The sequence below is a fragment of the Diaphorina citri genome, unplaced genomic scaffold (genome assembly GCF_000475195.1).
Source record: "Diaphorina citri unplaced genomic scaffold, Diaci psyllid genome assembly version 1.1 scaffold27, whole genome shotgun sequence".
NCBI lineage: Eukaryota > Metazoa > Arthropoda > Insecta > Hemiptera > Psyllidae > Diaphorina > Diaphorina citri.
The window spans coordinates 476,836-498,850 of record NW_007377465.1 but is presented as its reverse complement, the minus strand read 5'-3'; the positions used below and the strand labels follow the sequence as shown (position 1 = coordinate 498,850).

The window sequence follows — 22,015 nt, the reverse complement described above, 5'->3', positions numbered from 1 at the left end:
TCCGGTCACCTTCCTGTCAGAATTCAGTGGATTTAGTATGTTTTCAACCTCGAACTCGGTGTTTTAAGTCCTTAGGGATAAAAATTACAAAGTCGCAAAGACAATTTCTGTGGACAAAAATTTACTCTAAGGTGACAGCACCTTCCCCTTCCCATTTTTGTAAAATTTAAATTTCCGGTCACCTTCCTGTCAGAATTCAGTGGATTTAGTATGTTTTCAACCTCGAACTCGGTGTTTTAAGTCCTCAGGGATAAAAATGACAAAGTCAATTTCTGTGGACAAAAATTTACTCTAAGGTGATAGCACCCTCCCCTTCCCGCTTCCCGTTTCATTTACTTGTTCCTTGAAGACAGTAACATATGCAGGACTTGTGAAATTTATGGTGCTATATAAAAATATTTATATAGCCGAACTTAGTCGTCATCACGTCATCTATCATCATCTAATATTGTCGTAGTAAATACCTCTACCTCCATAAGGTTTGTTTTCTTTGAATCTACATAATTATCATGAGTGTGGACTGAAGGTATTATTGGTCAATGGTATTGGTACCATTTACTTGTTCCTTGAAGACAGTAAATAAACCGTATAGTTGAAACGACCGTGAAGGGTCTTTTCACATCGTTGTTGCGGTCCAGATCAGTCATATTAAATTTATTGTATCCTTCGTCTTATCTTTCCGGGTGATCGATAAGAAGTTCAAACAAAACCTCCCCTCTAGGACACAATTCGGTCATTGTGTACACAACTCCAATGTTCAATGTCAATGGGAGTGTAAATTTGAACTTACACCCATTGACATTGAACATTGGAGTTGTGTACACAATGACCGAATTGTGTCCTAGAGGGGAGGTTTTGTTTGAACTTCTTATCGATCACTCGGAAAGATAAGACGAAGGATACAATAAACATTATTCTTTCATACCTAATTTTACTAGGTAATTAAGCAAAAGTATTGGGATAGCAAATAACTGGTGATAACACGTAGGCTCCTCAAGTACTTTAGTACTTATCATACTTGTGTACAGCGGTGGATTTTTGGAGAGAATAATTTTATCGTTTAAATATCCATTTCTTATACTTAAGGTTCGTTATTTCTTTGACAAAGTGTATGGGTCCCGTTGAAAATTTTAGTATCAAGTGCCATGCACACCACATCAGCAGGGAAAAATTTAGTCACTTATATGAATAATCCTAACTTGGGTATTTGCATTATTTGCTACTGGCAATACCAAGACGCAAAACTAAGAGAAGACGTAAACATTATTACCAGTGGCAGTGCAGCAGGTTCATTGGGTGATTATGTGATAAAAACAGCTAAACTGCATATTAAACCAACTGATTATCAATAGAGTACTGTCTATTGAATAGACAGTAGGAAGTGTTTGGTGTGTTGAACTTTTATGGTGTATGATTGATACCAATCCTAATATAAAACCTTGTTTTGTCCTCTTATGGAAGTGAAACCGTAACTCCCATTTTTGGACAATCTAAACAAATTAAAGGTCCTATTGCATCCGACCTGACCAGGTGGTGTTGATTGACATGGATAGTTTCCTATTTACCGTCATTAGCGTTTTGGTAGCTAGACATTGTATTCTTAACACCACACCACGTAACGCAATATTCCCACCAAGCTCTGCACCAGTTTCTAAATTCTCTGATGAACGCATTATCAATTTGATTAATGAAATCTGGCGAAGCAGCTCCGTGATGATGAATATAATGACGAAAACAATTTTTATAAAATGAAATCTAAAGAGCAACAACATAAAGTTAACGTTTGATACAAGTTGTCAGGCTTCAAAGGTTTGCAACACTTGACTGTGTGCTATAGTATAGGTTTCAAAAAAATAAATAATACTCCAAGTGTATTAGTACATTTAACTCGAGTATTACTTAAGCTCAAACATTAAAACTTAGCTCGTAGATCATGATGGTATTAGAACATACAATGATCTTCAAAAACAAAGCGAGCATCTAAAGATGAGCTTACGTCATATCCTGCGGAAATATTTTCCATAAGTGTATATCGTCATGTTCATATCTTCTGTGGAAAATCCCTGATTAGGAAGATAAAAAAATCCCAGAAACCTAAGAATAAAATACTCATTTATTATTTTATCCCTCTCACTTATTTCGTTTCCCAGTAATTTATCGTACGATTAATACAAGTTCTGAGATGGGGCTAGTATATCTGATAAGTTATCTCAAACTAGTGCTAGTGTCACACTTTAGCACTCTCTTGCCTATGTGTAATATGTCTATTGTAAATTGTACTGGTGTTTGATGACACAACCTCTTGTGTGTACATAATAATCGTTACCAATAGGTATATTGACTTGTACTCTGGAGACATTGTCAAATCCAGTACTTGTTGCAATGTACTGTAACAAGATGTGTGTTTATTGGTGACAAAGTATTCCTACTAGCAGTTAGTAGATATAATCTAGCCATTGCTACCATGCAGGTTTATTTGTACTAGTTGCTGGTGTCACTCTCTTTTGCAACTCAATAGGGAAGTAGTTTGCGGGATTAGTGAAACCTGTGTCAAGTCACCATCTAGTAGACTTGTTGAGAATCAGTTGCAAAAAATTTGAGCTCAGCAAAATTGTTGTAGTAGGCCCTTTAACATCATCAAAGAACTTAAAATAAATTTACATACAGAAATAAAATCAAACCAAATACATATTATGAGTAGGTATATATTTAAATTCAAATGAAAAGAAGCTGATAAACCAGTCCATTCCCTTTCTTTAAAAACTGCTTGGTTAATAATAATAATAATAATAATAATAATGTGTTGAATCATGTTCCAAAATAATTCTCAAAATCGAAATGTTACGTTTGCAATCTACTTTATTCACCCCGAATTTCGCTCAGATTTGGAGTAAAAGTTCACTTATCGCGACTTGGCAACCCAAGTCAACAGGCGGGCCTCTTATTTGAATACTTATCATCAAAACAACAGAAATGTGTTGTGCTCATGTGTTGCAAAATATGATTAGGCTGTAGACATATGGGAGCATGATGGGCAGGAGGAGGGGTGATAAGACAATCGAGTGTCGTTATAAAACAATCGAGTTCGCAATAAACGCCCTTATCTAGCAGTCATTGGCCTCTCAAGTGTACAGGGACTACCGGGTTCGTATCCCAATGTGGTGTGGGGTCTTCCGCCGTTATAAGCTGCATATCTGCAGAATAGTTCACAAAGTTATCCTATTAGGAATCCCTCAGATTATTCAGAATCCTGAGATTTCTCTGTGCAACCCATATCGACAGTGCGACTTTAGTCACTTACTACGAGTAAAATTTACGTAACTTAACCAACACTTTCAAGATATTGAGCTCAACCAAAGAACGGTAGGATGTGACACAGGAACCTCTAATTCTATTCCTGCATGTTGTTCAATATTTAGTCCCATCCCATCATCAGAATCAAGAGGAAGGAAATTCAGCTTCCTTATCAGCTACGTTACTGTAGGGACTTCTGTATCCTTTTCCTTTCTACTATCAGATTATATCAATAGAGTACTGTCTATTGAATAGACAGTAGGAAGTGTTTGGTGTGTTGAACTTTTATGGTGTATGATTGATACCAATCCTAATATAAAACCTTGTTTTGTCCTCTTATGGAAGTGAAACCGTAACTCCCATTTTTGGACAATCTAAACAAATTAAAGGTCCTATTGCATCCGACCTGACCAAGTGGTGTTGATTGACATGGGTATTTACCGTCATTAGCGTTTTGGTAGCTAGACATTGTATTCTTAACACCACACCACGTAACGTAATATTCCCACCAAGCCGTGACCAAGCTCTGCACCAGTTTCTAAATCCTCTGATGAACGCATTATCAATTTGATTAATGAAATCTGGCGAAGCAGCTCCGTGATGATGAATATAATGACGAAAACAATTTTTATAAAATGAAATCTAAAGAGCAACAACATAAAGTTAACGTTTGATACAAGTTGTCAGGCTTCAAAGGTTTGCAACACTTGACTGTGTGCTATAGTATAGGTTTCAAAAAAATAAATAATACTCCAAGTGTATTAGTACATTTAACTCGAGTATTACTTAAGCTCAAACATTAAAACTTAGCTCGTAGATCATGATGGTATTAGAACATACCTATAGACTGTTACATAAATATTAAAATGTATACTATACAACTCTTAAGGTACGTCTTTTTCATGTCTATATCGGGAATTTTTATATTTTGAAATGCATCCACACTTTTATGAAAGCATCTTGTTAGGAGTTTTTTTCAATTCTCTTGGTTTACGAAGTTGTTTACTCGTAATGATCTTTTGACTTTTCTATAGGTCTACCCACTATGTCGAAATCTAAATCAACTTTCAGATTTTTACTCTTGTTATTTCGTCTCTATGTTTCCTAATTTTTCTCATTTTCTATCTCTTTTCCTACAGGTAGATATAGGTCCTCTAATACATACCCATTGTCACATAGCGTGTACAATGTACAATTGATTGCATATACATACATAATCTCAAGTGGTCCGCGAGATTTTTGGTTTATCAATAGTGGTCCGCCAATTCTAAAAGGTTAAGAACCCCTGCTATAGACTGTTACATAAATATTAAAATGTATACTATACAACTCTTAAGGTACGTCTTTTTCATGTCTATATCGGGAATTTTTATATTTTGAAATGCATCCACACTTTTATGAAAGCATCTTGTTAGGAGTTTTTTTCAATTCTCTTGGTTTACGAAGTTGTTTACTCGTAATGATCTTTTGACTTGTCTATAGGTCTACCCACTATGTCGAAATCTAAATCAACTTTCAGATTTTTACTCTTGTTATTTCGTCTCTATGTTTCCTCTTTCTTGATTATTGAAAACTATAATTGTAAATTAAAACGGTTAGACTAAATAGATTTGCTTTTTATTTTGCACCAGAAGACCAGTTTATTTAGAAATTTCATTCCCTGAATGAAAATAGCCACAAATACATATGTAACTCTGTTACGTATCCACTTTCCAAAAGTTGGAGCATAGTGTCCGTCACACTTGCTGTTTATCTCCTTAGCGTTTACAGTCGTTAATATTGTAGTGCACACCCCATTGATGTTGTTGGTTCACATAGACTCAGTTCCTGCATTATGCCATTCGCGCTATATTGCTTTTCAATTCATGTCATGTTGAATCATCACTCTAGTTACACGAGAAGATGTTGACTTGGAGTCATTGCGTCAGGAGTGCATTGACTCAGGAGTAACTCGGTTGCGGTAACCAGCAACCCGCCACTAGACATCTAGTTCCGGGTTCAACGCTCACTACGAGAGTTAATATTGAAATTAATGTCTCCTCTATGAATGGAACAACAGTTTCTTTACGAGTTGTTTAGATCTGGCAACATGTGCAATAAACGCTTTTTCAAACAAATTTTGAGAAAAATGTAAACAAATTTTATCATTTGTTTATGATATTGTTTGATTTTTATTCCACAGACGAGTTTTTTTTTTTACGAGAGTCATTGAACGGGAGAAGAAAGTAGAGGAATGAGATTAGATTACCAATGAGAAACCAAGTATCTTGAACTTACTAAACGGAAAGATTTCTTGTTTTAGACTTACTTTATCATGGACGTAAGATTTATTCTTGTTTGTAGAAAAAAGTTCTTGTCGGAGATGTGTTTCTACACAAAAATGAACAGAATGGAATCAGCAAAGTGACCTATAAAAGTGAGAGAATTTATATGTACACCCAATTTCACAATTTCCTGTCAAACCTCATGGTATACAAAGAGTGGTACGGTTTATACGTATATGCAAACGCCTACACCTGAACCTTTGGGGTTAAAATTATCCGAGTTTGGCACAAAATTACCAATACCTTTGTGTGCCATGTGCCAAAGCTGGCGTCATAAATCACCCAAGGGTGAGATGTATTTTTCGTATTCTGTATTCCCGATACAGGAGCTTGGTACGAAGTATGAAGAGAAGTACAAAAATTTTCTATGTGTAGCCACCGCAAAAGTAGGTAGCACAATTAGTGCTAAAGAATGACTATTTTGATGTAATGAGAATGACTGTACGGTTTTCTCTGAACTCGCAACACTCCCCAGCCAGTCTCTGTTACACATCTAGGAAGTGGTACAACAAGTGCATTGAACTGAATTACGCTATAGTAGGAAACCAGCAGTACAGAAACTTGCGAGGAGAAAGTAGAGTCAGGTCAGTAAACCTCATCAAGAAGTATAACTCAGTATAGAAAGTAATCAGGAGATGTTGCACAATTTAAGGAAGTTGCAAGCCGAACTATTCCAATTCCATTTGATATTGTTCTGCTTACCTTGTGTAGTTCACTGTCCTTTTGTTACCTACTCGTGCTAAGGTGATGGACAAACGGGCGGTCTGAATGTAGGTTTTGTGGGCCATTAACTTTCAGAAATTCCTTTGACCTTTCAAGTTGGGTGATTTCAGTATGGACATTTTCTGCTACTCTAAAAATTGAAAACAGATGAAAATTTTAAAATGTCAGTTTTCCTATTTTACTTGTTTCATTCGGTTAGCTTTGTTTTACTTATTAAATGTCCTTTTGCAAGCATTTCAATTCTTATCCCCTTGGATTCTACTTTTATTTGTTCCTACTCGTGCTAAGGTGATGGACAGACGGGCGGTCTGAATGTAGGTTTTGTGGGCCATTAACTTTCAGAAATTCCTTTGACCTTTCAAGCTGGGTGATTTCAGTATGGACATTTTCTGCTACTCTAAAAATTTAAAACAGATGAAAATTTTAAAATGTCAGTTTTCCTTTTTTACTCGTTTCATTCGGTTAGCTTTGTTTTACTTATTAAATGTCCTTTTGCAAGCATTTTAATTCTTATCCCCTTGGGTTCTACTTTTATTTGTTCTGATAGTATGATCATTGGAAAATCTTTACTTTCCGCGACTCCTCTTGTGCCAAATGTTGTGGTCAAAAATTATTAAAAATTCAGTGTAAATTTTCATGATTTGCACTTGACTTGCATTGGTATGGAAAGGTTCATTGAGTTTTAAGCTATTGGAACAAGATAATTTGGATCAACTTTTCATGACAAGGGGGCTCCAGACAGCAAATTATCGCCTCTCACCAGTACCTAATCATAATCACTCTTAACACCCCCTTCATAGTGCACGCATTATTCAACCAGAGTTTTTAATCTAATATAAACACACACAACCAAATCTCTTGCAATAACAATTTATTATTAAACAATATCAGCAAATAGTTGTAACGAGATTGCAAAAGCATGGCAGTCATAGTCAGTATACCTGAACTAAGGCTAAGGCCACCTGCACACGTCAGCAGTTCTGTGTTCTGTTCGAAGAGATGTTTTTTGCTTTTAATTGAATGACATAATGTTCATTCAGAACATTTAGTGGTAAGACTGGCAGTGGTAAGTTATGTAGCACTACCGGGTATGGGGTAGTTCGCTGACATAAAATATGTCTGATTCATAAGGAATTTGTTGATGTTGTTGTACCAGTTTGTTCACCCTTCTTGCACTACTGCACTATATGAAAATTGTATGAGAAGTTGAGAAGGCACAGATAATCGAAGAGATGTTTTTTGCTTTTAATTGAATGACATAATGTTCATTCAGAACATTTAGTGGTAAGACTGGCAGTGGTAAGTTATGTAGACACTACCGAGTATGGGGTAGTTCGCTGATATAAATGTCTGATTCATAAGGAATCTGTTGATGTTGTTGTACCAGTTTGTTCACCCTTCTTGCACTACTGCACTATATGAAAATTGTATGAGAAGGCACAGATAGTGCAAGTCCATTTAAAACCATCAGATGTTTTGGTGATGCTTCAAGTTTATTATTACGTATCTCATTGGATACCACTCGATCATTATTTGGAACTTGGTAACTTTGCTTATGACACACGATAGTCTGTGTGTGATAAAACCCCATGAGCAATTAAGCAAAACTACAATCTCGCATTCTCTACACCTAACACACGGGTACATACAGACCTAACTGGTCGTAAATATACGTCAGTATCACAGGTTGCAGAGAGCTATTTATAATTGGTCAATTATCTGTACTTTGAGAGAGCATAGGTCAGTCTTTAGTCTGAAGAAAAAAGAAAGCTATTGCAAGAAAGGCAAAGAAAGCTACTCCATTAAAGCAAAAACGGATGAAAGTGACTTTTTGCTTTTAAGAACACGTCTTTAGTCTGAAGAAAAAAGAAAGCTATTGCAAGAAAGGCAAAGAAAGCTACTCCATTAAAGCAAAAACGGATGAAAGTGACTTTTTACTTTTAAGAACACGAGCTTTTTCAATATCGATCCAATATTGTTTTAATTTGGAGAAACGAAAGTTATGTTTCTCCCTCGTTGTCATGTTCCAATTGAAACCTGTCATCACAATGAAGCGGACTTGTCTTTAGAGTTGCACTCGATCATCAATGATCGAATAATCCTAATGATATTCTTTAGTCTGAAGAAAAAAGAAAGCTATTGCAAGAAAGGCAAAGAAAGCTAAGTACTCCATTAAAGCAAAAACGGATGAAAGTGACTTTTTGCTTTTAAGAACACGAGCTTTTTAGCTTTTTCAATATCGATCCAATATTGTTTTAATTTGGAGAAACGAAAGTTATGTTTCCCCCTCGTTGTCATGTTCCAATTGAAACTTGAAACCTGTCATCACAATAAAGCGGACTTGTCTTTAGAGTTGGGAGCTTGCCTTTTGATATTGCTTTATTATGAAAGATGTGTGACAGAGCTTTTGGCAAAGTGGGTGTGGGAGAGCTCCCTCATTAGATCCTTTTGATATTGCTTTATTATGAAAGATGTGTGACAGAGCTTTTGGCAAAGTGGGTGTGGGAGAGCTCCCTCATTAGATCTGAAATTACCTGAAACTTTCCCCATACCGCCCCAGTCCGGAAAGTTTTTCTTGTACTGATAATGAAAAACAAATAGACTGGAGCCACCCCAGCCCTTCAGTAGTGTTTCTAGCCCATCCCTTCCTACATTACTTGTTCCATGCTCATTATAATCGAGGGTTGATGTTTCATTGTGACGTTACAACTATTTGCTGATATTGTTTAATAATAAATTGTTATTGCAAGAGATTTGGTTGTGTGTGTTTATATTAGATTAAAAACTCTGTTTGAATAATGCGTGCACTATGAAGGGGGTGTTAAGAGTGATTGTGATTAGGTAAGTACTGGTGAGAGGCAATGAAACGGTGCGTCGCATCGTTTGTTGTATGTATAATGATAGGTGGTAGTGATAGCGATCTGCGCTTTTTTGGAATCTGTGGTTCCAATTTCCATGTTGGGTCTCGACGTCAAGCTTAATGTCAAACAAATCGCATTGCCAAATCAGTACATAATGACTAGCACTTCACCCTAACATGAAGTGTGTCCCAGACTGTCCATATGCACATACGTTAGGGGATGAAACGGTGCGTCGCATCGTTTGTTGTATGTATAATGATAGGTGGTAGTGATAGCGATCTGCGCTTTTTGGAATCTGTGGTTCCATGTTGGGTCTCGACGTCAAGCTTAGTGTCCAACAAATCGCATTGCCAAATCAGTACATAATGACTATAGCACTTCACCCTAGCATGAAGTGTGTCCCACAGACTGTCCATAGGAAAATCCCCATTCCTTATGGGTATTTCACGAGTGCATAATGTGCATATTGGGTAATGCCTTGCAGGTCAAAATCAACGTTTCCGAATTTCCAATGCTTTCGTCTTGTGACGAAATTCATATTCGGAGACAATTACAACATGTTGACAAAAAACTGTGTATGACGCGCGAGTGGCAAACATTTTATCACGCAAGAGAAAAACAAAAAATAAATAAATAATAATAATAAAAACTGCCTGGCACATGTGAACACGATGCGAAGTTTGTCAATATATTTGAGTAGAGCAAACAATTCCGTGATGTACAATGTAAGGAGAACAATGGGGTTTGTTCCCTATTCTAGCGTTATCAGAGGTTTGTCAATTGTCATTGCATCATTCACATCAGAGTCGGGCAGACTTTGAGACGCACCGACACGGGGTCATGTGACAAGTTTGTTGAAGTCTGAGTGCTGGATGAACTGGACTGTTGGGGAAAAGGCATTAGGTTGGGAAATTTTCGCCCATTTGGAGCGTTCGGTTTTGGAACGTTTATCAAAGGAACGATAACTTTGGAGCTCTTCTGATACAAATTCCTTGGATATCGAGTACTTGCCTACCAAGCCTTTACTTGGAGCTTATGATGCGTCATTTTTTTCGGCGCGAACGACCTACTGTAACTATTTGCTGATATTGTTTAATAATAAATTGTTATTGCAAGAGATTTGGTTGTGTGTGTTTATATTAGATTAAAAACTCTGGTTGACCAGGTTGAATAATGCGTGCACTATGAAGGGGGTGTTAAGACGTTAAGAGTGATTGATAGGTGGTAGTGATAGCGATCTGCGCTTTTTTGGAATCTGTGGTTCCATGTTGGGTCTCGACGTCAAGCTTAGTGTCAGACAAATCGCATTGCCAAATCAGTACATAATGACTATAGCACTTCACCCTAACATGAAGTGTGTCCCACAGACTGTCCATGGTGAGAGGCAATAATTTGCTGTCTGGAGCCCCCTTGTCATGAAAAGTTGATCCAAATTATCTTGTTCCAATAGCTTGTGTTCAATATACATTTTAATATTCAAAATAATTATGATTGAATTAGTTTGCTGACCAGATTTCTTCAAGTAATTTGAATGCCTTGAGCCTTGTATCTACTGTTTTCTCTATGGATTATAACACTTTCAAAGCGCCATCTAGGCGTTGAATGATTTAGACAGGTAATCGGCCTGACAAGACACGTGTTAGTTTAGTTTATTTTTTCTCAAACCACTTAATTTTAATTCACAAGCACAATAAACATTGAACTGACTCTTCGTCTAAAACTTCAGCGTAATAGCTGAAGTCTAACTTTCAAAGCGCCATCTAGGCGTTGAATGATTTAGACAGGTAATCGGCCTGACAAGACACGTGTTAGTTTAGTTTATTTTTTCTCAACCCACTTAATTTTAATTCACAAGCACAGTAAACATTGAACTGACTCTTCGTCTAAAACTTCAGCGTAATAGCTGAAGTCTGAAACCTCAGCAGAATAGCTGAAGTTTGTGTCGACTGAGGAGCATACAGCTTAGGTCTATGGCATTTCTCTTCTAGATACCATAGACCTGGGGCTCTTCCTTCATCAGTCAACACATTGTCTTCTACTTCTTCTTCTTCTTCTTCTTTTTTTTTAATCCCTCTAGGTTACCCTTTTTAACAACTTGTCTGTTGGTTCTCATGTGTTTAATTACAACTTGTGTGTTGGTTCTTATGTAGCTTAGGTCTATGGCATTTCTCTTCTAGATACCATAGACCTGGGGCTCTTCCTTCATCAGTCAACACATTGTCTTCTACTTCTTCTTTTTTTTTTTTAATCCCTCTAGGTAGTCTAGGTTACCCTTTTTAACAACTTGTCTGTTGGTTCTCATGTGTTTAATAACAACTTGTGTGTTGGTTCTTATGCGTTTAATAACTTGTCTGTCGGTTCTTATGTGTTTAATAACAACTTGTCTGTTGGTTCTTATGTGTTTAATAACAATTTGTCTGTTGGTTCTTATGTGTTTAATAACAACTTGTCTGTTGGTTCTTATGTGTTTAATAAAATTTGTCTGTTGGTTCTTATGTGTTAAATAAAATTTGTCTGTTGGTTCTAATGTGTTTAATAACAACTTCATGCATTTAATAACAACTTGTCTGTTGGTTCTTATGTGTTTAATAACAATTTGTCTGTTGGTTCTTATGTGTTTAATAACAACTTGTCTGTTGGTTCTTATGTGTTTAATAACAACTTGTCTGTTGGTTCTTATGTGTTTAATAAAATTTGTCTGTTGGTTCTAATGTGTTTAATAACAACTTGTGTCAGTGTGTTGGTTCTTATGTGTTTATTAACAACTTGTATGTTGGTTCTTATGTTCCAGGGACAGTATCAAGCTGGAAACCCTAGAGGACGCCGTAGTTCTAGAGGATAGTGATAATGACGAGCTCCAAGACAAGCGAGGCTGTCCTGCCTATGTGAGTCCGGAGATACTGAGGTCCCACGCTAGGTACTCGGGGAGAGCGGCTGACATGTGGAGTCTCGGAGTCATCCTGTATACCATGCTAGTGGGGAGGTGAGTAAACGAAACCACTATAACGGTAGAATAGATACACCCTGCTTATACTGCCAGATTTGACTTGACTTGACTTATGTTTGGAGTCTCGGAGTCATCCTGTATACCATGCTAGTGGGGAGGTGAGTAAACGAAACCATTATAACGGTAGAATAGATACACCCTGCTTGCACTGCCAGATTTGACTTATGTCCTTTAATCCCGAGGGGGACGTAAGAGTGCCTCAACAAAGGAACGCCGGCGGACACGATTCTGGGCCTTCGACTTGATTTCTCCCCCGGATTTTTGTTCTTGGGCGATTTCTTGTTCGGCTGTTCTTCGCCAAGTGTTACGCGGCCGGCCAACTCACCGAATTCTTTGGGAGTTCCACTCAAGGGCTTCCTTTCATACTGCCAGAATGAGACTGTTAAGTCCCTTTACTCCCGCAGTCTAAACAAGGTCTTGGGTATTTGGTACAATACAAACAATAGAACGGCTTTGGGAGTTCCACTCAAGGGCTTCCTTTCATACTGCCAGAATGAGACTGAAAAGTCCCTTTACTCCCGCAGTCTAAACAAGGTCTTAGGTATTTGGTACAATACAAACAATAGAACGATTTGATAGAGGAAACTATACCTGCTAAGGTCTTATCGTCCAGAAATCGAAGCAAAAAGGAGCACAGGATAGGAGAGAGCCAGCCGTTCCGAGAACGAACCCTATACCTGTGTAGGATAAAGTTCACAAACGAGCCCAATGTAGCATTCAGTCCAGATGAATATCTACTTATAAACCAGTAGACAATACGACAAGTCAACACAGACATTAGAGCATTCGACATTATGTCCACATTCCTTCAGAGACATATATCAGACATACCCAAGACCAACACCCAAAAACTGTTTTCCGACTCGATTCTATTAAACTGTTGAGATAAAGGGACTACATGTCCTAATTCGACAGTCTAAATAAAGCACTCGTATCTATTGGGAATGTTTTTTGGGTGTTTTTGAAACAGTATGGTTTTATGGGTAAGGTCCATGGGTTGAGCCTGGGCACATACACCCATGTCATCATTAGCGATTGGGTGGGGATTAGTAGTTAGTCTGGGCGCAACACTTCAGTTGCATATGTGTCTGACATATTGGATTATAGGGTGTTGACCAACGAGGTCTTTGGATGAATCGTTTTGAGATGTGGCTATTAGGAGTATTAGGGCTGAAATAAGTAGTATGGGGCATGATAATGTGAGAAGCTGCTTTAGTAAAAAATCATTTTTTAATTGTGTTAAGCATACTTATATGCTTGTCACGTTCCCCAACTATTACACCTAAGTCAGTAAATTTTATGACTTTACTTGGACTCGAACCACCAACCTCCAGATCCAAAGTCCAACGCGTTAACCAGTGCACCAATGTTTTTCAATTAAAGTCTCTGCCATAGCTAGGACTGGAATCTACTTCTCTACTATCAGACGAATTCCGAGATCATTCTTTTTGATACAGCCTGTAGATTGCAACGAATACAGGGTGTAGCTCTGAGGGTGGGGTCAAGTAATTTGCAAAGTCATTGTCATGGTACAGTCTGTGCATATGAGTGCGAAACTTGAGTCCTTTCTCTCCTGTAGACCTTAGAAGTTCCTATGGAATACTCGGTTATAATTTGTAACCATTGGATATGGAAGTTGTCCCATTGTTTGTGGGAGCCCAAAAGGTTTTAAAATTTTAAATCTCAATCCTTCGAAGACCGTAAGATAGGTATTATACTTGTCTCACGGACACGGAAAGTACCTAAGAGAGGTTGTATCTTTTTCGAGGGATAGAACTAGGTCCTTTTACGTAGATTTGTGTATTTTACCGCTGTAAGTAAAATAAAGATAGACATTCCCTGATAAGGTCAAAAACTGTAAAAAAAAACACACTGTAAGAAAAACTTTTCTTTTCTTACGGCTTTTCTCTCCTGTAGACCTTAGAAGTTCCTATGGAATACTCGGTTATAATTTGTAACCATTGAATATGGAAGTTGTCCCATTGTTTGTGGGAGCCCAAAAGGTTTTAAAATTTTAAATCTCAATCCTTCGAAGACCGTGAGATAGGTATTATACTTGTCTCACGGACACGGAAAGTACCTAAGAGAGGTTGTATCTTTTTCGAGGGATAGAACTAGGTCCTTTTACGTAGATTTGTGTATTTTACCGCTGTAAGTAAAATAAAGATAGACATTCCCTGATAAGGTCAAAAACTGTAAAAAAAACACACTGTAAGAAAAACTTTTCTTTTCTTACGCGGCACAGTGATTTAAGAGTGTTAGGGCTACGGAAGGAGTAGTTTATCATTATAACAGTTTTCAAACAGTAGAATACATAATACATTATTTTATTAAATGTATATAGTTTTATACGTAGATATAGTAGGCGGGTAGGATATGATAAAGGACTGCATGGGTGAAAGCCTTAGTGATTGATGTAGAACACGGCGCCCAAGTTTTATTTAATAGGATATCCCTATGCCAAGCTCTAATAGGAATTAATTTGTTTGAGCTTAATCTTATACCTACGTACAAATAGTCTTTCTCCATACTTGGACATTTTATTTATATGACTACTGGATGAGATAATTGACACTCCAACACTATTTTCAAACAAAAGTACCTTTTAAACTTATGGACCGATTGACCAAGGTTTAATCCTCGAACAAGGTTGTATCTACTCATAATTAAATTAAATTGAAATGGGGGTCTTTTCTGACCAAATTCCTGTGGACGGAGTCCAGTATGTAGGACTATTGCACCCCTACTCATAGTTACTAGTTACCCTCAAATTTCTTATCCTTCACGTTCTAATGTCGTGTATCCTTTCTGTTTTCCCTCAGGTATCCGTTCAACGACAGCGAACACACGTCCCTGTTTCTCAAGATAAGCCGAGGTCAGTTCATCACTCCCGACACGCTGTCGTCTAAAGCCAAATGTCTCATTCGGTCGCTCCTGAGGAGAGATCCTAGCGAACGACTTAGCTCAGAGGACACCTTGCATCATCCGTGGCTAAGGGAAAGTAGAGATAGCTCACCTGAGACTCAGACCTACTCGCCCCCTGACCAGATGGTCCCGGATATTGACTTCGATATGTGAACGGGTTGGCGACTTGTGTGAATCTTTCCTATGAAAAGGCTTTTATTTACGGACAGTACGTTCGTTTATATTTGTCGCTAAACTCGCGCCCGAATGAAGAGTTGTATTCCATTATGTGAAATTTAATTCAGTCACATGACTGAACCAATGACATTGTGACATTTCACTGTGTTTACGTCCAAAGCGGAATCTTATTGGTTCAGCCAAGTTTGAATGCATTAATCGAATACAACTAAGGTTGCTTTACTATTGGCCAATACGGTACTAACAGACACCTTTTAAACCCATCAGATGAGCCAAATACGCTTTTGATTGGTTGAAAATATGTCTCTCCATGCTATATGTAAATCGGCCTTGAGTGACTATTTACACTTGCCGGCTTATGCTTCAAAAGATGGAGAAAATGCTCTATTCGTATTCTTATCAGATGAGCCAAATACGCTTTTGATTGGTTGAAAATATGTCTCTCCATGCTATATGTAAATCGGCCTTGAGTGACTATTTACACTTCCCGGCTTATGCTTCAAAAGATGGAGAAAATGCTCTATTCCTATTCTCATTGTTTAAAAAAGTCGGGCAGGTGTAAATAGTTGTTGGACGATTGGGAAGTGAGAACGGAACAGAGTGCTTTTCCATTCTTTTATGTTTTTCAATTAAAATTTCAAAAGGATCTGTTTGTGAATGTGGAGTTAGTGTTTTAGTACATGATGTGATATCAAATGCTATCCTTTACATTTGTGTAATTTAATCACCGTTGACAGTTGACCTATTGCTACAGAACAATTCAGTTCATTTATTGACTGTAATATGTTACACTGGGTATCAATGTTACACCGCTTTCATACCTGGCGAGTCGGAGTCGACTGACTCTCTGAGTACTTTTTTTAAAGAGGTTTGACAGAGGGAACTAAGATCTTATCGTCCCGAAATCGAAGTTACTACAATTCCTATATCCAAGAATCGTACTTAACTCCAATTAATTATGTTTCGGATTGGACAAATCTACTTAAAATTCAATATTATTCTTCAAATATTAGTTGCCTTGATCAAAGGACTAAACAGGGTAGCGCGGGTTCAATCCTAGCCGAGGCATGAAATTTTATCCTTAGTTCTTTGAGAAGTTGACTACTATAATGGAGCTATAGTCTACTACCAGCATTAACTCATCTATTGGTTGCATTCCACTCTAGAGTCAATTTCATTATCAATTTTACAAGGAGCCCTCCTTAAGAACAGAAAAAGATATATCACTACATGGGACACTACCTCATATGCTCACATCCATTAAATAAATAAACCATTTTCGTTATTCTTTTTTTTTCTCTCTGTTTTGTTTGGTTTTAAATAGTATAAAAAATTAAAAAAAATGTAAAAATTATGAATTTTGTTTTTCTTTGTTGAATATTTTTAATTATTTTTTAGGTTTGAGATTTTCAAATATTACTTAGGATAATTTAGTTTTTCACTCTCTGAAGTTTGATTTTTAAAAGCTTCGGGGGGTTTGTTTGACTTTCTGCTTTAGTGATCTTTTGTCATTTTCATAATAGTTCTAATCTTTTTTTTTTTTTTCACTCTTGTGTTTGAAATTCACTAGTTTTTACGATTTTCATTTTGGCCTTTTCAAAATTGAAATTGGTTTAACGATTGAACAAATGCTGTTTTGGTCAAGTTCGACATTCTGGTGTTCGGTCCAGCAGTTAATGAGTGAGATTTTCCTCGAAGTCTAAACTTTGACGAAGACTTTTACTTAGTCCTAAGTGAGAATTGACCGAAAAGAAATGACAATTTTTTTAATAAAACCAAAATGACCCACAACCATTCGCTCTTTTCGTGATAAATTTCTAAATAATAGCATTAGGGTACTTTATGCCATTAACATTATTTAATTTTTGTGTGGTTGTAATGAGATTTAAAATTTAAATAATTATTTAGTACAATTTTTTATTTCATTTTGCTTCTTGCTGGATTATTTTGGGACTTTGTCTCCATCACAATGTACAAGAGATTTTGGGAAAATCTAGACATTTCCGATTTCATTTTGAAGATGTGTGTATCTTATTGGAAAGCTGTTATACAGCTCACTTTATTTGATGTTCACTTACGTTAATTGATTGTTGAACATGGTTTTCTAATCACATCTTGCTTAGCATCACAATTTTTTATTTCATTTTGCTTCTTGCTGGATTATTTTGGGACTTTGTCTCCATCACAATGTACAAGAGATTTTGGGAAAATCTAGGCATTTCCGATTTTATTTTGAAGATGTGTGCATCTTATTGGAAAGCTGTTATACAGCTCACTTTATTTGATGTTCACTTACGTTAATTGGTTGTTGAAGATGGTTTTCTTATCACATCTTGCTTAGCATGCCAACAAGAATCAAGATATTTTCCTATACCTATACCATGATGTTTATTTCTTCCTTTTGGATTTTACACTTTCTTCTTTACCATTTTCCTCCCCCAATAGTTCCCGTACTAAGACTTCTTGAAACTCTAGGTCTATTCTATTATTTCCATGTATTTTAGTCTAAATTTACTATGAAAATTGAATAGTTGAATAAATATATTTAATTTGTAATTTCCACTTTTCTTCTTGTATTATTTTTTTGTGAATACCTAGTAATAATAAATTAAAAAAAGTGATTTTAGAAATTTTGATTGCCTTGTTCTGATTTCATAACATAGATTTAGAATCTGAAAATCAGTGGACATCTGATCGATCTCTTTTACTCACAAAGTTTTCTACTTTTGCAAAGGACGCAGTGCTTGGAGGGTAGACTTATAAGCGCCAGATTTTGATTGCCTTGTTCTGATTTCATAACATAGATTTAGAATCTGAAAATCAGTGGACATCTGATCGATCTCTTTTACTCACAAAGTTATCTACTTTTGCAAAGGACGCAGTGCTTGGAGGGTTGACTTATAAGCGCCAGATCCCAGGTTTGATTCTTGCTCGGGGCGGATTTTATCCTGAACAGATAAGGGTTGTTCTAGTTCTAGGATTTCAAAAAAATTTCAGCCAATCAGGTTGTGCATCCGACTATTAGTTGTGTTCAATCCTTAGCACATTGCATACTCGAAATAAATTCCAGGCGACCATAAAAATTGTACACCCCAGATCCTTGTAACTTCTTTTGTACTGTTTGTTACCAGAGAGGCAACCACAGATATTAATTTTTCCGGGTTAATTTTAATTAAAGGAACACCTTTTTAGAAATCCCTTGTAGATTGTTTTAAATTAGACAGTTCCTCTCTCTCTCTCCCCTTCCTAATAAATCACAACCTTATAGCGCCTCTGACGTTTTGTTTCAGATATTATGTACCATGTACCTATACACAAATGCATATTCATTTACATAAATATCATGCCACACTTTGACGTAATTATTTTTTCCGGGTTAATTTTAATTAAAGGAACACCTTTTTAGAAATCCCTTGTAGATTGTTTTAAATTAGACAGTTCCTCTCTCTCCCCTTCCTAATAAATCACAACCTTATAGCGCCTCTGACGTTTTGTTTCAGATATGTACCATGTACCTATACAGTATACACAAATGCATATTCATTTACATAAATATCATGCCACACTTTGACGTATCTGATGTCAATGTCAACTAATCCGACCTGTCCAGTCTGAATTAATTGATTTGCGGAGTCGGACTTTCTCACGGTGAACAGAAATCAAAATAGAGAAAAGAGTTTCCAATTTTCCATAGACTTTTTCTTTTTATTACCTATAGCAGCGGCAATCGAGTCGTGGGTGTAAAGCTAGGGAAATAAATTTTAAATAATGTTCTTTTTACAGAAGTTTGTAATTCATTTTTTACCTTGAGGATTTTCACTATTTGTAACCATGAAATATTAAGAGGATAAATTTTAAATAATGTTCTTTTTACAGAAGTTTGTAATTCATTTTTTACCTTGAGGATTTTCACTATTTGTAACCATGAAATATTAGAGTTATGTCTTAATATTTCACTGCTAGAATAAACATACCTTTAAGTTAGGTAGCTTGAATACATAAATTTCACTACACTACTATCCTAGCTTGGCTGGGGTTTTTGTCTCTGCAATGATCTATGATCAATGATAAAACTCAACACATTTACAGGAGATCTAGACCCTTTAACAACATAATATGTAAATAGTAATAAAATAAAACTTGCCTACACATTTACAGGAGATCTAGACCCAAACAAAGAAAGTTTCGAAAGGATTTGCGATATCATCATGATTGTGCTGGAGTTTCTCTCCTTGGAGGAAGATGTGCAAGACCTGGGGGCCTCTGTCATATTGGATGCAACCAACTTTACATTGAAAATCATGAAGTGGTGTACACCGTACAAAATGAAGACCATCATGAGATTTTTACAGGTAGGTGTTTGTGGATTAAACACTGTACCTGGTACTTGAGAGAGGGCTTCAAGTCAAAGGTAAGTAGGTTACCTCTGGGGCAGGGAAAAGTCAGTAGCACATGATTGTTCAGATGGTATACAGCCATACACCAAGCACGTGCAATCTTGTGCTGGAGTTTCTCTCCTTGGAGGAAGATGTGCAAGACCTGGGGGCCTCTGTCATATTGGATGCAACCAACTTTACATTGAAAATTATGAAGTGGTGTACACCGTACAAAATGAAGACCATCATGAGATTTTTACAGGTAGGTGTTTGTGGATTATACACTGTACCTACCGGATGCAACCAACTTTACATTGAAAATTATGAAGTGGTGTACACCGTACAAAATGAAGACCATCATGAGATTTTTACAGGTAGGTGTTAGTGGATTAAACACTGTACCTACTCGTTGAACATTCAAGAACATACAGAGAAATATGGCGTTGCCATACGTACATACTTTGTTTCTGCGTCTTTTGATGTTCCCTGTCTTTTCTTCTTCACCTTTTTGGTGAAGAATTGAAGATAGGTAGTCGGTGTTATTAGTCGTCTTTTCCCGTTAGCTCTATTGTGCCATTCAGTCTGTTAGGTTCTAGATAAAAAATCTGCTAGCTCAACTGTTTTCCCTCTTTCGATTTTCCTTGTCCGTGAGATAGGTATGGCCTACATACTTTGTTTCTGCGTCTTTTGATGTTCCCTGTCTTTTCTTCTTCACCTTTTTGGTGAAGAATTGAAGATAGGTAGTCGGTGTTTTTAGTCGTCTTTTCCCGTTAGCTCTATTGTGCCATTCAGTCTGTTAGGTTCTAGATAAAATACTGCTAGCTCAACTGTTTTCCCTCTTTCGATTTTCCTTGTCCGTGAGATAGGTAAGAATTGAAGATAGGTAGTCGGTGTTTTTAGTCGTCTTTTCCCGTTAGCTCTATTGTGCCATTCAGTCTGTTAGGTTCTAGATAAAAAACTGCTAGCTCAACTGTTTTCCCTCTTTCGATTTTCCTTGTCCGTGAGATAGGTATCTCACGGTGTTAGAAAGATTTAAACTCCCTTGGACGCCCAGAAACTTTTTCTGAAATAGGATCGATTAATAATAACCATTTCTTGAGATAGGTCTTGGGACCTAGTATCTCACGGTGTTAGAAAGATTTAAACCCCCTTGGACGCCCAGAAACTTTTTCTGAAATAGGATCGATTAATAATAACCATTTCACTCGTACGTTTCAGGACTGTATACCGATGAGATTTGTGGCATTTCATGTGGTCAATGCTCCATTTATATTCAATGCTTTCTTTACTGCTATGAAACCCTTCATGAGAGAGGGCTTCAAGTCAAAGGTAAGTAGGTTACCTCTAGGTTTGAGTGGGGCAGGGAAAAGTCAGTAGCACATGATTGTTCAAATGGTATACCATACACCAAGCACGTGCAATCTTGCTCAAGTGAATCATTGGGAACTGGCGCATTTAACGTTTTAGAGCAGCGGCCGATGAGAGAGGGCTTCAAGTCAAAGGTAAGTAGGTTACCTCTGGGGCAGGGAAAAGTCAGTAGCACATGATTGTTCAGATGGTATACAGCATACAGCCATACACCAAGCACGTGCAATTTTGCTCAAGTGAATCATTGGGAACTGGCGCATTTAACGTTTTAGAGCAGCGGCCGGCATCGGAGTTTGTACCTACTTTGTCCTATATCTATAGTTAATTTAATATAAAAATTTGGTAATCAGGTCTGTTTTATGTAGGTATACCCACCTAACTTATGTTGACCCATTTTAAATAACTTTTTAACCCTTTTTTTTACTTGATGCTTTGTCAAAATCCATAAGTATTCGAGAATCGGCCCGAGCCCACATGATGCCTTGCTGCACTTTATTTTCAATTTTGAAGAAAGTTCAGAATGCAGCTGCGATAAACCCCGTTCCACCTCCTTCTGCTGCATCAAGGTCCACCCCATCATCTTCCAGTGCGTCAAGCTCCGTTCCACCTCCTTCTGCTGCGTCAAGCTCCAAGCTCCAAGGTCCACCCCATCATCTTCCAGTGCGTCAAGCTCCAAGGTCCACCCCATCATCTTCCAGTGCGTCAAGCTCCAAGGTCCACCCCATCATCTTCCAGTGCGTCAAGCTCCAAGGTCCACCCCATCATCTTCCAGTGCGTCAAGCTCCAAGGTCCACCCCATCATCTTCCAGTGCGTCAAGCTCCGTTCCACCTCCTTCTGCTGCGTCAAGCTCAATCCCACCTCCTTCTGCTGCGTCAAGCTCCGTCCTACCTCCTTCTGCTGCGTCAAGCTCCGTCCCACCTCCTTCTGCTGCGTCAAGCTCCGTCCTACCTCCTTCTGCT

The 22,015-nt window shown here is 37.3% G+C and overlaps 2 protein-coding genes across 2 annotated transcripts; both read left to right on the top strand.

Moving 5' to 3' along the window:
- Nucleotides 1–11,979: 11,979 nt before the first annotated feature.
- LOC103510727 (tribbles homolog 2) lies at nucleotides 11,980–15,665 on the top strand (the record flags this gene model as incomplete). Its single annotated transcript, XM_017444661.2, has 2 exons — nucleotides 11,980–12,185; nucleotides 15,032–15,665. Coding segments are annotated over 2 exons (462 nt in total), but the record flags the coding sequence as incomplete, so codon positions are not given.
- A 3,808-nt stretch (nucleotides 15,666–19,473) lies between these two features.
- Nucleotides 19,474–21,064, top strand: LOC113467980 (clavesin-2-like). The gene is made up of 3 exons (XM_026824548.1): nucleotides 19,474–19,553; nucleotides 19,840–19,949; nucleotides 20,906–21,064. The coding sequence occupies exons 1-3, from the start codon at nucleotides 19,520–19,522 to the stop codon at nucleotides 21,062–21,064; spliced, it is 303 nt and encodes a 100-aa protein (XP_026680349.1). The 5' UTR covers nucleotides 19,474–19,519.
- Nucleotides 21,065–22,015: the final 951 nt, after the last annotated feature.

What these genes read in the sequence shown, in the direction of transcription:
- LOC113467980 (XM_026824548.1), top strand. Translation starts at nt 19,520, where the DNA reads ATGATTGTGCTGGAGTTTCTCTCCTTGGAGGAAG. An exon ending in GTTTCTCTCCTTGGAGGAAG is followed by an intron (nt 19,554 to 19,839) that starts ATGTGCAAGACC and finishes CCTTGGAGGAAG; the next exon opens with ATGTGCAAGACCTGGGGGCC. An exon ending in CCATCATGAGATTTTTACAG is followed by an intron (nt 19,950 to 20,905) that starts GTAGGTGTTTGT and finishes CGTACGTTTCAG; the next exon opens with GACTGTATACCGATGAGATT.